The sequence below is a fragment of the Bufo gargarizans genome, chromosome 4 (genome assembly GCF_014858855.1).
Source record: "Bufo gargarizans isolate SCDJY-AF-19 chromosome 4, ASM1485885v1, whole genome shotgun sequence".
In the NCBI taxonomy this organism is placed as follows: Eukaryota; Metazoa; Chordata; class Amphibia; order Anura; family Bufonidae; genus Bufo; species Bufo gargarizans.
Genome location: NC_058083.1, coordinates 190,073,086 through 190,088,876, shown reverse-complemented (window position 1 = coordinate 190,088,876; position 15,791 = coordinate 190,073,086). Strand labels below are relative to the sequence as shown.

General features: G+C 40.3%; 1 protein-coding gene across 8 annotated transcripts in view; it reads left to right on the top strand.

Annotated features, from left to right (window-relative positions):
• DLG1 (discs large MAGUK scaffold protein 1) overlaps nucleotides 1-15,459 on the top strand; it is a 235,311-nt gene extending 219,852 nt beyond the window's left edge. For all 8 annotated transcript variants that reach the window (XM_044291546.1, XM_044291545.1, XM_044291544.1 and 5 more), the window contains 6 exons: nucleotides 748-798; nucleotides 3,851-3,952; nucleotides 5,409-5,581; nucleotides 5,672-5,781; nucleotides 6,498-6,589; nucleotides 14,433-15,459. In XM_044291546.1, the coding sequence (XP_044147481.1) occupies nucleotides 748-798; nucleotides 3,851-3,952; nucleotides 5,409-5,581; nucleotides 5,672-5,781; nucleotides 6,498-6,589; nucleotides 14,433-14,539 (635 nt within the window). In that variant the 3' untranslated portion in view covers nucleotides 14,540-15,459. The remainder of the gene's footprint in view (nucleotides 1-747; nucleotides 799-3,850; nucleotides 3,953-5,408; nucleotides 5,582-5,671; nucleotides 5,782-6,497; nucleotides 6,590-14,432) is intronic.
• The last annotated feature ends 332 nt before the right edge of the window (nucleotides 15,460-15,791 follow it).

Below are 15,791 nucleotides of genomic sequence, written 5' to 3'. Positions count from 1 at the left end.
AAGCCGTCCGTGTGCCTTCCGCAATTTGTGGAACACAACAGGCAGCCCATTGTAGAAATGCATTTTTTTGTCCACAAAACGGACAAGAATAAGACATGTTATATTTTTGGGGCAGGGCCACGGAACGGAGCAACGGATGCGGACAGCACACGGAGTGCTGTCCACATCTTTTGCGGCCCCATTGAAGTGAATAGGACCAGAACAACAGTAGTGTGCATGAGGCCTAAGAAAAACAGCGTTTTAATCAAGGGGAGCTACAGCTATGTGTCTATACAAACAGTTTGATAGGGAGGTTGCTTAAAAGTGTCCCTGAAAATATGTGCCTGTTCTTTTATGTCATAGTGACATATCAAAGGTTTGGATCTATGGGGGTCCTGAGTGCTGTGAACACCACTGATCTCTAGAACAAGGAGAGAGAATCACTCACATAGAGCACTGTCTTTCCTCGCTGCAGGAGACTAAATAAAGACTGGCTCATAGACTGTCTATTGAGCCTGTCTCCTACAGTCCTGGTTTTGGCTTCAAAAACTACATTAAAAAAAACTTGAACGTGTGGCAGTACCCTATCTCTTGTTGAAAGCTTCTGATGGCAGCAACACCAATTAACAGCCCCCTTCTCAACATGTTTAACAGACTGTTTAAGATTAAGCAGATTAAGACAGTTTCAGCTTTTTACAGTACCTGCTGATTTCATATGTATTAACAAGTGCGCAACTCTTGGTCCTAATAGCATTTTTTTTTCGTCAGGTGGTCAAGAAGACTATGTTTTATCATATGAACCAGTCAATCAGCAAGAAGGTTTGTGAAAAATTCTACTTTCCTAATACATAATGGAACAGGGTTACCACTTTTGTGTGGATCACTATTACACCAACAATCCACTATTTAAACTCCTGAGAGGAACTGTAGCTTGTGGCATGGTATGAAAAAATGAGAGGTTCCTGCTCGGGCAACCACTCAAAGTGCTACTGTAGGGCTGTCCTAAATGAGAATATTCTGGTGCTTAATTACAAAGACAAGAGGCTTGTCCTTGCACTGACCACAGTTCGCAGGAACAGCAGCTTCCCTGTCCCTAAACTACCAATTATCCCTTGAAAACCTGGCCCGTGCATAAAGGATTGCTTCAAAGTGTACCACTCATCCATGCAGCATTATTTTTATCCTTCATGTAACCTCTAATTTTACCCCCTTATTACACATTTATTTCTGGAAACCACCTGTGGAGTCAAAATGCCCACTGCACACCATAAAAATTCCTTGACGGGTGTAGTTTCCAAAATGGGGTCATTTCTTGGGGATTTCCTCTGTAGGGGTACCTCGGGTCTCTTCAAATGCGACATAGCCCCTGAAAACTATTTCAGCAAAATCTGCCCTCCAAAAGCCATATAGCGAACATTCCCTTCTCAGTACTGCAGTGTGCCCATACAGCAGTTTGAGTACATGTAGGGGTGTTCAGGAGAAAATGGGTAACATATATTATTTTTGAAGGGTCACTATCTTTCTTGAAAACACAGAAATTCAAATTTAGATAATTGCTAACTGGATTTTTTCTTATACAACATCCACCCAAATTTACCAATATGAAGTACGAACGGTTATGAAAAATATCTCAGAATGGCTTTGATACATAAAAGCATTTGAAAGTTATTACCACGAAGTGACGCATCAGATTTTCATATGTTTTAACAGGTTCCAGGAGCCTGCCTTCCCTCCTCAAAGGCTTTTACTTTCCTGCTCCCCACTGCTCAGGTCCTCCACGTTGTCTTTCCCATCTCCATCTTCCGGTCCAGGTTTTATTTTCTTCCTCCTCAATATGGGCATAGTCACCTTATCCTCTTCAGCTAACCATTGGCTTCATCAGAGATGTGTCTCTTGTTGTCACATCACTGCTAAAGCCAGAGGTTGGCTGAAGAGAATAAAGTACCCATGCCCATACTGGGGAAGAAGAAAACAAACCCCAGACTGGAAGATGGAGATGTGAGAGCGGCGGGCAGCAGGTAAATGAGAGCCTTTCAGTAGGGAAGGCAGGCTGCCTAGAAATTGTATATTAACCCCTACGCTACTGGTCAGTTCTTTAGACATGGCATCTGCTCGCGTTTGCAGCAGTTTCAAACAGCAGAGGCCTGTGGCTAATGTCTGTGACCGGTAATAATGTGATCATGGCATCTAAAGAGTGAAAAGCCCGGAAGCGTACTTCTGGGTTAACACCAGCATCCCCATGCGGCATTCGGGGATGGCCAACATAAGAAATCAGCAAGGCACATATTGCTATACTGATTTTTGCAGTATGGTAATATTGAATAAAAAAAAAAAAGTTGTGAACAACAAAAAAAAAAATTTAAAAAGGAAAATATAAAAGAAATATAAAAATTTTAATCACCCCCCCCCCCCTTTCCCTAGAATAAAAAATAAATAATTACAAATGTAAACATCATGGGTATCACCGCATCCGAAAACTCCCGTACTATTAAAATATAATAATATTTTTCCAATACGGCAAATGGCGTAACAGAAAAAAGTATCAACGTGGCCTATTCGCCATTTTTTCATAGCTTCTCTTAGCCCAATTTTTTTTAAATGAAATGTGATAACACACACTGCAAAATGTAATTCAAAGAATTGGGGGCACATCAAGGTTAAGAAAAGAGTGCCGGCGCACGGTATGTAATACACAATGTAATTCAAGAAAAGAAAAAGAATACAGAGATAAAAGCTGCACATCTATGAAATGTATCAAATTTATTTAAAGCAACACACAACAAGAAACAAGTTAAAATTATTGTATACAATATATCAGGGCCATGTGGACCAATTGCACATGCCGCACTGACTCGCCACAAAAGCATCAACATACCCCCACATGAATCAATGTATAACAGTTTAAAGTGCATGAAATCAATCAACAAAATAGAAAGCTGTAAGGGTCCATTCACACGTCCGTTGTTTCTTTCCTGATCTGTTCCGTTTTTTGCGGAACAGATCTGGACCAGATCTTGACCCATTCATTTTCAATGGGTCCTGAAAAAAATCGGACAGCACAATGTCTGATTTTTTTTTTTTTTTTTTTTCAGGACCCATTGAAAATGAATGGGTCCAGATCTGTTCCGCAAAAAAACGGAACAGATCGGGAAAGAAACAACGGACGTGTGAATGGTGAGTGAATGGTCAGGAAAGAAGTCCAACGTGTATCGCCAGGCTCTGCTGACATATAAAACCTATACATATGTGGTATCATTGTAATCCTACTGACTCAGAGAATGAATTACACATGTCATTTTTGCTGCAAAGGGAACGCCGTAGGGACAAAACCTGTAAAACTGTGGACGAATTGAGTCCCCCCCCACAATTTCACCTCATTTGGATTTTTTTTCCACTACATGGTAGGCCATATTAAATGGTGACATTATAAAGTACAACTTGTCCCGAAAATAACAAGCCCTCATATGGATATGTGAAAATAAGTTATGACTCCAGGAAGACGGGGAAGAAAAATTAAAACAAATAAACTCTGGTATCCTAAGGGTTAACAGACAACCCCTTTTAATGCTAAAACTGGCTGTTTCCTAACACTAATATGTAAGGCGTTTCAATAGGATATGCCATGGATCACCACTGTCACCATATGCCATAAATTTAAGAGGGGGGGAGGGGGGGTGGATTGTTAGATTATTTTCACATTAGAAAGAAAATTAAAGACTTTTAGTAACTAGATAGAATCTTTTTATTTTTTTCATCTAAAATGCTTATTTGCATAATAACCTCATTATTACCTGTGACTAAAGCTCGCTTGTTATTTCTGTGGGTTTCCTATTGATTTTGAACATTAATTTAAATTTTGTCTTGTTCTTAGTAAACTACTCCAGGCCAGTAATTATTTTAGGGCCAATGAAGGATCGGATAAATGACGACTTGATATCTGAATTTCCTGAGAAGTTTGGGTCATGTGTCCCACGTAAGTAATTCCTCTTTCAGGTGCTGAAATTGTTGCTCTGGTCATGTATAGATATTCATTGTAGTTATGTGGAGTTACAAGCTTATTATTCCTCTTGCTCTCTGCCCAAAAGTTTGTGAATTTTCAGCAAATCATTCACTGCTCGATACTGTAGTGGAAAGTGGGCTTATAAACAGCTCTCTGTAGCTCACATTTCTGCAAGGGTACATTTACATGCAGCATTCTTTCTGCAGTCGTAATTGCAGCAAAACTGACATTTCGTGAACACAGTAGTTTTACAGTAACTAGAGAAAACGGGTTAAAAATACGCAACAAAACAAGAACATCAGGTGTCAGTGCACCACAATACAGTTTAAGGAGAAGAATGATTGGGATAAAAGTAATACTAGATTAAGACAGCTTCTGTATGTGAAAAGGGAGTAGTTCTTGTGGTGTAACGCTGCTCATTACAGTGGTCATTTTGTTCTCCAGCTGTCTTCTTGTATGTAGCAACAAATAAAACCTTTAGAGGGGAATTTATTATTCCCCTCCCCATGCCAGTGTTCTGGTATAAGGTCGCAAACATTGGCTTCCCCTGTGCCATCAGTTCCCCCCACTGCCATAAACTCCCCCATGCAATTAGTTCACCCCACTCCCCCCTAGTCATCAGTGCACAGCCGCAGCGCCAGTGAAATCAAATAACTACCTTTTCTGCTAGTGGCACCACCGACACTCCATAGCTCTTCCATCCTCATCATGCAATGCACTGGGACCTGATGTCAGTGTCAGGTCAAAGTGCACACTTACATACATCTTCAGGATGCAGTGCACATATGTCAGGATACAGTGCAGCGCGGTTTGGTGTGGCAGGAGACCATAGAGTGGCGATTAATAGCAAGGACTTGACTCGCGCTCCGTGGTCACATGGTACAAACAATTTTTTTTTTTGTGTGTCGAGTAATTGTTTCATCCCTAGTAGACAGTGGCCCCTTTCAAGGGCATCTGTCATCAGATTTGTACCTATAAAACTGGCTGACCTGTTGAATGTGTGCTTGCCAGATGAAGAAATTTGTGTTGGTCCCATGTTCATATGTGCCCGCATTGCTCAAACTTTCCAGCTGTTGTAAAACTACAAATCCCGAGAGCCGCAGTTTGCCCATCCCTGACCTGAGTCTTTACAGTCTCTGCAACTGCAGAGAGAGCAGAACCTCTAGGAGTAACAACAACATCCCCGTTTCTCCTAGAGGCTTATTTGCATATATTAAACTTCATTTTTCTCACCAATGCAGGGACTTATAAACATTGGACCAACACAGATTCCTTCAGCTGCCAAGTGCACATGTAACAGGTCAGCCAGTTTCATAGGTACAAATCTGCTGACATATGCCCTTAAAGCTTTGTTTCTTCCATTAATTGGGGTTTCACATATTAGAAGTATTTATTTAATTTAAAGTAAATATCTTTTTATTATTTTCAGACACCACTCGTCCAAAAAGAGATTATGAAGTAGATAGGAGGGATTATCACTTTGTCACTTCTCGGGAGCAAATGGAAAAGGACATTCAAGATCACAAATTTATTGAAGCCGGACAATACAATAACCACCTCTATGGCACAAGTGTTCAGTCTGTACGGGAGGTTGCAGAAAGGGTAAGATCCTATGTCCACTGCACTATAAATTAGGCGTTTTCCAATACTTAACACTTCACCTGACTTTAGTCTATTTCTCTTGAATTTCAGGGCAAACACTGCATACTTGATGTTTCCGGCAATGCAATTAAAAGATTACAGATAGCTCAGCTCTACCCAATCTCCATCTTCATTAAACCTAAATCTGTGGAAAATATTATGTAAGCACTGAGGGTCTAACAGCAGTCTATGGCTTCCCTAGTAATACTACGCAACTGTAATATTTACACCAGCATCACACAACAAGTACTTGAAATCAAGGCAGCTATTTATGTTGTACTGGATTGTGAAAGTACAGCAGCTTAAAAGATATGTACACCTTTGGGGGCATATATTATTTTTTTTTTTGTTGCATTGTACTCATTTTGAGCAAAACTTTTTTTTTTTCCAATTGGTCTTAAATATAGTGCCCTTTTCTCTGTACAGGGTTGAGATGCACCTGACTGGTTCCTTATCTGTGATCTCTGACCTTTTACTGACTCATTATAGCTCAGTTCTTATGTTACTGATAACAATGTGGCTTAAATAATTGTTTATAACCGTTTAGTAATTTAGAATTAAGGTTTATTAGATGACCAGCACAAAGTGAAAGTAGAAAGTCTGATTCACACAGAAAAACCCCTTTCTGACAGCATGGCTAAATATTTTGAATAGCAATTAAAAATATTTTTTTTAACCCAAAATGAGTACAATGAAATGGTAAAACAAAGCCTTTAAATTAATACTTTATTGTAATAAAGGGAATGAAATAGATTTCCAGAGTTGTAAGTTTTATGCGTTTTTTGAGTGTCTCCTAACGATATACATAAGTCTTGACCGTACATAAGGTCAATATATTTACTTATAGCCATGCTGATTTGCGTTTACACTCAAACAGGGAAATGAACAAACGTCTGTCAGAAGACCAAGCACGGAAGACATTTGAGAGAGCAATGAAATTGGAGCAGGAATTCACAGAACATTTTACAGGTCTGTACCTAGTTCATTTTGCTGTATTCCAGTATGTATATCCAGTATAAGGCCTCATGCACACGACAGTATTTTTTTGCGGTCCGCAAAACAGGGTTCCGTTTTCAGTTTTTGTTTCCGTGTGTCTTTCTTTATTTTTGGAGGATCACCAGACATGAAGGAAAGTGAAAAAAAATCATGCCATGCGGATGACAATCTTGTGTGCCTCCGTGTTTTTTCACGGACCAATTGACTTGAATGGGTCCGCGAACCGTTGTCCGTGAAAAAAAATAGGACAGTTCATCTTTTTTTCACGGACTGGAAACGGTGCATTAACAGAGTTTTCCACGGACCCATTGAAAGTCAATGGGTCCACAGAAAATCACGGAAAACGGAAACTTAGTGCATGAGGCCTAAGACTGGGGTTTCTTTGGCCCACCAGAGGAAATTATTCTGAAGGCCCATTCTTAATCTATACAGAATATGGCCACATCCATTTTTATTGCATTTTTATTCATTTCTATGGGGCTGTTCACATGAGCGGTGATTTTCACACATCACTTATGCGTTGGGTGAAAATCGCAGCATGCTCTATTTTGGGTGTTTTTCACGTAACGCAGGCCCATAGAAATAATATAACATCTTTATAAGGGAAAATAATAGCATTCTGAATACAGAATGCATAGTAAAATAGCGCTGGAGGGGTTAAAAAATAAATAAAGGAGGAACAGGACCTGTGGTGATGTCACTCCGGTCATCACATGATCCATCACCATGGTAAAAGATCATGTGATGATCGGAGTGATGTCACCACAGGTCCTGTTCCTCCACACAGCTAAGATGAAGACAGAAGGAGATGCCGGCTTCGCGATCAAGTGGACTAAGGTGAGTTAAATAATTTTTATTTTATTTTTAACTCCTCCAGTGCTATTTTACTATGCATTTTGTATTCAGAATGCTATTATTTTCCCTTATAACCATGTTATAAGGGAAAATAATATAATCTACAGAACACTGATCCCAAGCAGAAGTTCGGGTTTGGGTACCAAACATGCGCGATTTTTATCACGCGAGGGCAAAACGCATTACAATGTTTTGCACTTGCGCGGAAAAATCGCGCATGTTCCCGCAACGCACCCGCACATTTTCCCGCAACGCCTGTGTGAAAGAGGCCTTACATTTTTTGGCCGGAGAAAATACCTCAGCATGCTGCAGTTTTCTCTCCGGCCAAAAATCATGAACACTTGCCGGATTCGGCATTCATTTTCATTTAAATGCATGAATGCCGGATCTGGCCCTAGGTGTTCCGGCAAAACGGATCCGTTCTTTCCGTCCGCGCATGCGCAGACCATTAAATCTGTGAAAATAAAAAAAATACCGAATCCATTTTTTCAGATGACAACCGGAAAGACTGATCCAGTATTGCAATGCATTTGTGAGACGGATCCGCGTCCGGATCCGTCTCACAAATGCATTCGTTTGCGTCCAGATTGTCGGATCTGGCAGGCAGTTCCGGCGACGGAACTGCCTGCCGGAATCCTCTGCCACAAGTGTCAAAGTACCCTAATCCAGTTACTTCATCCCAATACTTTTGTGCTCTGATTATGTTCTCATCCCTGTCTTAAAAAGAAATGAGGACCATATTAATTGATTTTATACACCATCACCATACGCCGTCATTGCTTTGAAACTGAGACTGCCAGGGAGGGAGAAGGGGATGCCAAATTCCCCTACTTCATCATCACCCAGTAATGAGAGACCCTCTAAAAGGTTCCCTAGGACAGCAGCTGAGGCAGCCTCCCGCGTGAGCCAATATTGACCCCGCCCCCTGTAGAATATCAGCCCCAAATTCCGGAGTTTGAAATTGATTTTTTTTCAAAATCTTCATATTATTTTTATTTTTTTGTGAAGATTTGGTAAATTTTATCATGTCCCAAACAAATTTATATGCCCAGTAGTTTATTACATGGAACTCCACATCACCGTACGCTAGACCCGTTGGTTGGACCCAGTAAATGCAGCAGAGATGAAAATCTTCTGGGGGCTTGTGCTATATATGGGCCTTGTTGAAAAAACAAGAAATTAGACAGTATGGAGTATTGGAGTGCAGATGTCTTATACCACACTCTAATGTACAGTAATGCCATGGCCCAGAATCGACTCAAGTCGAATACAAAATTTTAGCATTATAATGATAATGTACAATGCCTGCCCTAGAATGACCCAGCATTTGACCGTCTATTTAAAATTAGGCCCATCCTTGACCACTTTAGCACCAAGTTTGCTGAAGTGTACACCCCAGAACAAAATAGCAGTAAAGATGAGTCACTGATACATTTCAAGGGGAGGGTAAAATTCTACCAGTACCTGCCCAGCTATGGTTACCCCTATCGTTCAGGGATTATGAAGAAAAAGACTCCCGAATTGAACCCCCTGTCCTAGGAGTTAGTGGAAAAATAGTGTGCGACTTACTGCACCTACTGCTGGATAAGGTTTACCACCTCTATGTGGACAACTATTACACAAGTCTTCCAGTATTTCAGTCCCTGACTTCCAGAGTTACTGCAGTGTGCGGCACAGTACACAAAAATCAGAGAAGCCTCACTAGATCCCAGATAGGGCAACCACTAAGAAAAAAAATCAAGATAACTGTATGGCTTCAGATAAAGTTCCTAATCCACACAGTGCCACACAAAAAACTAAAGTGTGGTACAAAAAGCTGGCCATGCACATTATACAGACGGCACTGTACAATGCGTACATGTTATTTACATCTACAGGACAGACAGGAACATTTCTTCACTTTCAAGAAGAATCATCAAAGCCCTACTTTTTCAAAACCAGCAAGGGGAGGGCCCCAGTACTTCAGGAAGTTACGGTGCCTGTGTTGTGCCAGGGCAAGATTTCCCAGGTGAAGTGCCCCAGACATTAAGGAAGGGAATGATCAAAAAAAGATGCGAGGTGTGTTCCAAAAGGGGGATAAGGAAAGACACCATTACCACTGAGAAAACTGCCCTGAAAAACTTGACCTCTGCATGAAGTATTGTTTCAGAGTCCATCCTCTCATCCGTGGATATATGCATTTTATCCTTTATGTACTCTGTAGTTTTTACCACCTTATAGCTCTGATAGACATATCCACTTTTCACCAACCAATACATATTAATTTCTGTAAAACACCTGTTTGGTTAAAAGTGCCCTTTCCACCCCTTAAAACGTTCGTATAGGGGTGCAGTTTCCAAAATGGGGTCACTTCTTGGGGTTTTCGACTTTTTGCGGACCTCGGGTAACTTTAAAAAGCTATATGGCACTAGAAATCCGTATCTGCAAATTCTGGCATGCAAAATCAATATTCTGCAGTTTGCCTCCTGATCCTTGCTGTGCGCCCTTACAGCAGGATTGGAGCACATATGGGGTGTTGCCATAATCAGAAGAAAATGTAACTGAATCAGGGGGCACACCAAATAATATACGGAGTGCAAGGGGCAGTGAAAAGAGCATGAAACAATATCACCTGACCCAAGAGAGAGTCACCAGAACCACCCCATAAATGCACATCCGACAATGAATCAATATCAAAAATATATATAAAGTTTATTAGACACACCAACAGACACATTCAAAAATTGTATACAATTAGAACAAAGTGCGGTATGCAATAGATCAGGGATCAGCAACCTTCGGCACTCCAGCTGTGGTGAAACTACGACTCCCAGCATGCACACCTCCTTGGCTGTACTCAGAACTCCCAAAGGAGTGAATGGAGCATGCTGGGAGTCGTAGTTTCACAACAGCTAGAGTGCCGAAGGTTGCTGATCCCTGCAATAGATAATATGTAACCAACACATACAGGTCCACTGAGTTGCCAAACCATAGGCATATATATTATAAACCAGCATATAAAAAATCCAGTATAGAGCAAATATGACATAAGGTAAGACCACTAAAAATGCAGACAGACCAAAATAAGTTCAAAGTGAGAGAGCCAAACCTACATGAGCAGCTGGTACAGTGGACCTGGGAGAATGAGAGAGCGCCCAACGTGTATCGCCGGAGCAATCCGGCTTCCTCAGGGGTAAAGAGCCAAATGCTGGGGCATCACCATGCGGTCTATCGCGGCATATGGTTTCCGGTCATGTGCTCTACACATACGGTGCTGGATCGCTGCACACTAGAGATTCGTTTACTCTGCTGGTATGTCCGCCTCCAGTTTTACACAATAATATCATTTTTGAAACAAAAAATATCATTTTAGTGTCTCCATAGTCTGAGAGCCATAGTTTTTTTTTATTTTTTTAGGCGATTGTCTTAGTTAGGGTCTCATTTTTTGCAGGATGAGATGATTTTGGGGTACATACAACTTTTTTGATCACTTTTATTACCTTTTTTTGGAAGTAAGGTGAGCAAAATTTCAATTTCATGATGGTGTTCACCGTGCGGGAAATGTAACATGACCGTTTTATAGATCGGGTCGTTACGGATGCGTTAAAATATAACGTGTAGGGAATTTTATTTTTTTAATCAGGGATAAATGTGTTTTTAACTTTTTTAACTTTTTTTTTTTTACCCAGACCCACTTGGTTCTTGAAGATCCAGTGGGTCTGATGTCTGTATAAAACACTACAGTACACTATATAGTGTACTGCACTGTATTTCATTCACATTTTAATTCGCCTTTAGCACAGATCTGGTCAGCACCATGGACAGCAGGATGCCTTGGCTCCCTCCCTCTGTCGCCCCATCCTGTCCGGGGCCTGCAAAGACACAGCAGCCCCCCTACGGACCGCGGCATGGAAGGGGTTAAAACGGCGGACATCTGCACAGATGTCTGCCATTTGAATCGGAGTGTCAGCAATGAGCTGACACTCTGGTTCAACCGCTCGGCCATCCTGAAAATAAACGGGGGGAGGCGGGCGGAAGATCGCGCATCCGCCCCCTACACTGCCGCACGCCTCCCTCCTGCACAAAAACACAGAGGGCTGCGGGGGGGAAGGGGGGTTTAACATAGAAATATAGGCACTTTGGGGTTTCTGATCCGTGCTGTCACGGATCAGAAACTTGCATAAGCGCTAAAAACCACAGGTCTGAATTGACCTGCGGTTTGTAGCGATCGGCAATGCGGGGGGGGGGCAGAGGACCCCCCCCCGGCATTGTCACAGGGTGCCTGCTGAATGATTTCAACAGGCACCCTGTTCCGATCACTGCCAGACGTGCGGCAGTGATCAAAACTACACAAGGCATACTGGTACGCCCTGGGTTCTTAAGGACTCGGGAAACAGGGTGTACCAGTACGCCCTAAGGGGTTAAAAATTCCTTGGGGGTGTAGTTTCCAAAATGTGGTCACTTTTGGGGGGGTTTACACTCTAGGGCTGCATCGGGCAGGCTTCAAATGCAATATGACACCTGAAAATTATTCCTAGGAAATCTACAATTCAAAAATCAATATGGGGCTACTTCTCTGAGCCCCTGCCATTTGCCCATACAGTAGTTTACAGAAATACCCCAGATGTCATTGTAAACTGCAGAATTAGTGTCATAAATATAGAATTTTGTTTGGCTGTTAACATTGCTACAGTAATAAAGCATAAATATGGAAAAGTATCAACAAAAAGTTACATTTTGAAATGTATCTATTTTCCTTAAATTCTTCTGTAGCACCTTTTTAAGTGTTAAAAAAGAAAGTTTGTAAAATTAATATTTGAGTAACCTAGGGGTGTAGTTTTTAATATGGGGTAATTTCTTGACACTTTGTTATGTAAACCCCCAAAAGTGACTTCATAACTGAATTGATCCTTTAAAAAATTGTTTTTCAAAACTTTCTAGAAAATCAAAAAATTGCATCCAAAATTCAAAGCTTACAATCTAAAAAAATAAAATAACATTTGTAAAATGATGCCAACATAAAGTAGACATATGGGGAATGTTGATTGTAATACCTAATAAAATAGTTAACAATCTGTCTTAAAAGTAGAGAAATTCAAATTTAGAAAATAGAAAGTGTTTTTTTTAATAAAGGAAAACATATTGACCCAAACTTGTGTTTCATGTTAGCTGTAAAGTGTCACAAGAGAACCTCCGAATCTGTTGGATAAGTAAAAGCGTTCCTAATACCACATTAATACCACATAGAGTGACGCATGTCAGATTTGCAAAAATAGACCTGGGCAGGAAGGTGAAAACTGGGGTAGAAGGGGTTAAACATGTCTTATCATGTCTTATCATTCATAACATGTAGTTCTCCATATCGGTCCCATCAAATTTCAATGCATATTTCCACAACTAGTTCAAAATATCGTCCCTCTTACTGTCCCAAAAAAAAAGCACCTTCCATTCTGGAAGAGAAAATCCTTCCTCTATTAGTAATTGTAAAGCCTCCTTTTTCAAGAAGCTCCATTCCTCCAAATATACCTTTCTAACTAGAACTGTCAATCCATATTGAAGAATGTAGCAGTATAAAAAGTATTTGTGGTAATAACAACAATTAATAATCCTCTAAGAAATAGACTAATGACAAGTGATGGCCCAGTCCATCGCTTGTATATCTGAAAATCAGATTTAATTAGGGTTTGTCTACACAGCGATTTTGGGCACAACACATATCGCAGGGGTGCCTTCAAAATTTTTGGGGTCGCAGGGCGACTCGCACTTTTACTACTACCCCAGAATCTCAAAACAAAAATCTAACACTGTTGGGTGCGCTGTAACCACTCACACCCATTAATTTCTATGTCTACACTGCACAACACATGCCCAAAATCGCTGTGTAGCCAAACCCTTAGGCCCCTTTCACACGGGCATTGCGGGAAAATGTGCGGGTGTGTTACGGGAACACCCGCGATTTTTCTGCGCGAGTGCAAAACATTGTATTGCATTTTGCACTCGCGTGAAAAAAAATTGTGCATGTTTGGTACCCAAACGAAGAAGTTCGGGCTTGGGATCGGTGTTCTGTAGATTGTATTATTTTCCCTTATAACATGGTTATAAGGGAAAATAGCATTCTGAATACAGAATGTATAGTAAAATAGCGCTGGAGGGGTTAAAAAAAATTATTTTTTTTAACTCGCCTTAGTCCACTTGATCGCGAAGCCCGGCATCTCCTTCTGTCTCCTTTGCTGAACAGGACCTGTGGTGAGCATTAAATACAGGTAAAGGACCTTTGGTGACGTCACTCTGGTCATCACATGATCCATCACCATGGTAAAAGATCATATGATGGATCATGTGATGACCGGAGTGACGTCACCAAAGGTCCTTTACCTGTAATTAATGCTCACCACAGGTCCTGTTCAGCAAAGGAGACAGAAGGAGATGCCGGGCTACGCGAACAAGTGGACTAAGGTGAGTTAAATAATTTTATTTTTATTTTTTTAACTCCTCCAGCGCTATTTTACTATGCATTCTGTATTCAGAATGCTATTATTTTCCCTTATAACCATGTTATAAGGGAAAATAATAATGATCGGGTCTCCATCCCGATTGTCTCCTAGCAACCGTGCGTGAAAATCGCACCGCATCCGCACTTGCTTGCGGATGCATGCGATTTTCATGCAACCCCATTCATTTCTATGGGGCCTGCGTTGCGTGAAAAACCAGTTCTACTCTAAACCAGTTTGATAAATCTCCCTCTGTGTGTTAAGTTATTTATTGCAGGTTACAAAATCTTAGTGATTGTTATGAGCAATATTACCCCCGTACTAGCTGAAGCATCAAGCACATTGCCTTTGATATGCTTATCAAAAAGCCATTGCACAGTAGATTCAAGCTCAGCTTCTATTAATATATTAGTGGATGTAGGTTTGCATTCTGTAAATAAGTCGAGGCTTGTGCCTGTTTTCATTGCATGTTTTTTTATGTCTTATTTTAGCAATTGTTCAAGGAGATACATTAGAGGAAATTTACAATCAAGTGAAACAGATAATAGAAGAACAGTCCTGCACATTTATCTGGGTACCTGCAAAAGAGAAGTTATGAGACGTGAAGCAAACTCCATCAAAGTCCCCATCACTGCCCGTACATATACCCAGTACCTTCTCCCATAAAAACAGGCTCCGTTTCTGTTGGGAATGTTATCGCCACTTATTTGCTGCCGTTCCTTCCACCTTTTACATTTTTGTCATATTTTAACTCATTTTAATTATGTCTGTTTGGTTTTTTTTTTGTTGTTTTTTTTTTTTTTTATAAAAGGTGGAACGGCCGGACCAGTTATTAAAGGTATAAAAAATAAAATAAGTGGCAAAATTCCTTAATGTTTAAGGGAAAATGACAAATGCATTTTAAGAAAAAAAAAAAAAGCTTTATAGACAATTTTCAGATAAAATAAATGAAATAAGTGGTCTTAACTATATTGTGAGCATCTTTGCACAATGTCGCTTTTAATAGCATGGTTTGGCCTATGCATTTTATTCTCTGTATACTGTTTTGACTTATCTGATTCTTTACATAGGCAGAGGTTTTGATTTTGAAATCCATTGCCGCAGCATTACTACATAGACCACCTTGCAGTGGAAAGGATAACCTAAACCATTCATTGTAATAAAATTTATTTTTTTAATCTCTGCAATCTTGCTAGGAATTACACTTTAACTTGGTTAACCCTGTACATGTAACACAATTTGATGGACTGAAAGTTGTTGCTTGTTTTTTTTCCCCCCCTAAGGATGACCTTTTTGAAATGAGTAATACTTCAGGTGATTAACATAGCCTCTAGATGGAAGGTCTGGCCATGTATATAAACACTACACGAGAACACGTTATCTCTTCATCTCACTTGGAGTATTGGATTCATAGACTTAATGCTGTATGTTTATTATTAGAAGACAGATTTTAATATTTTACCCATAATAACTGCCTATTTTGTTATAATAAAATATTAAACTTTCTTTAAATTCTAACTATGGAAGTAGTTTTCTTGCACTTGTGCATATATGAATATAAAATATAAATATATATATATATATTTTCTCTTATCACCTCCAATTATTATTATTTTTTATTTTTTTTGAGAAGAAGTATGAGGTATAGCATGTCTTCTTTTCACAAAAATTCCGAACAAGACTTTGGTGGCTGTGTTAATTGATGCTTGGTAAGGCCTCATGCACATGACCGTATGCCCTCTGAAACATACGGTCCGTGAGCGGGCCATATCTCCTGGAGCGGCATTGATCGTGCGCACGGGAGTACGCAGCATCATAAATTACAATGATGCTGTGCACGTCGAGCCGCC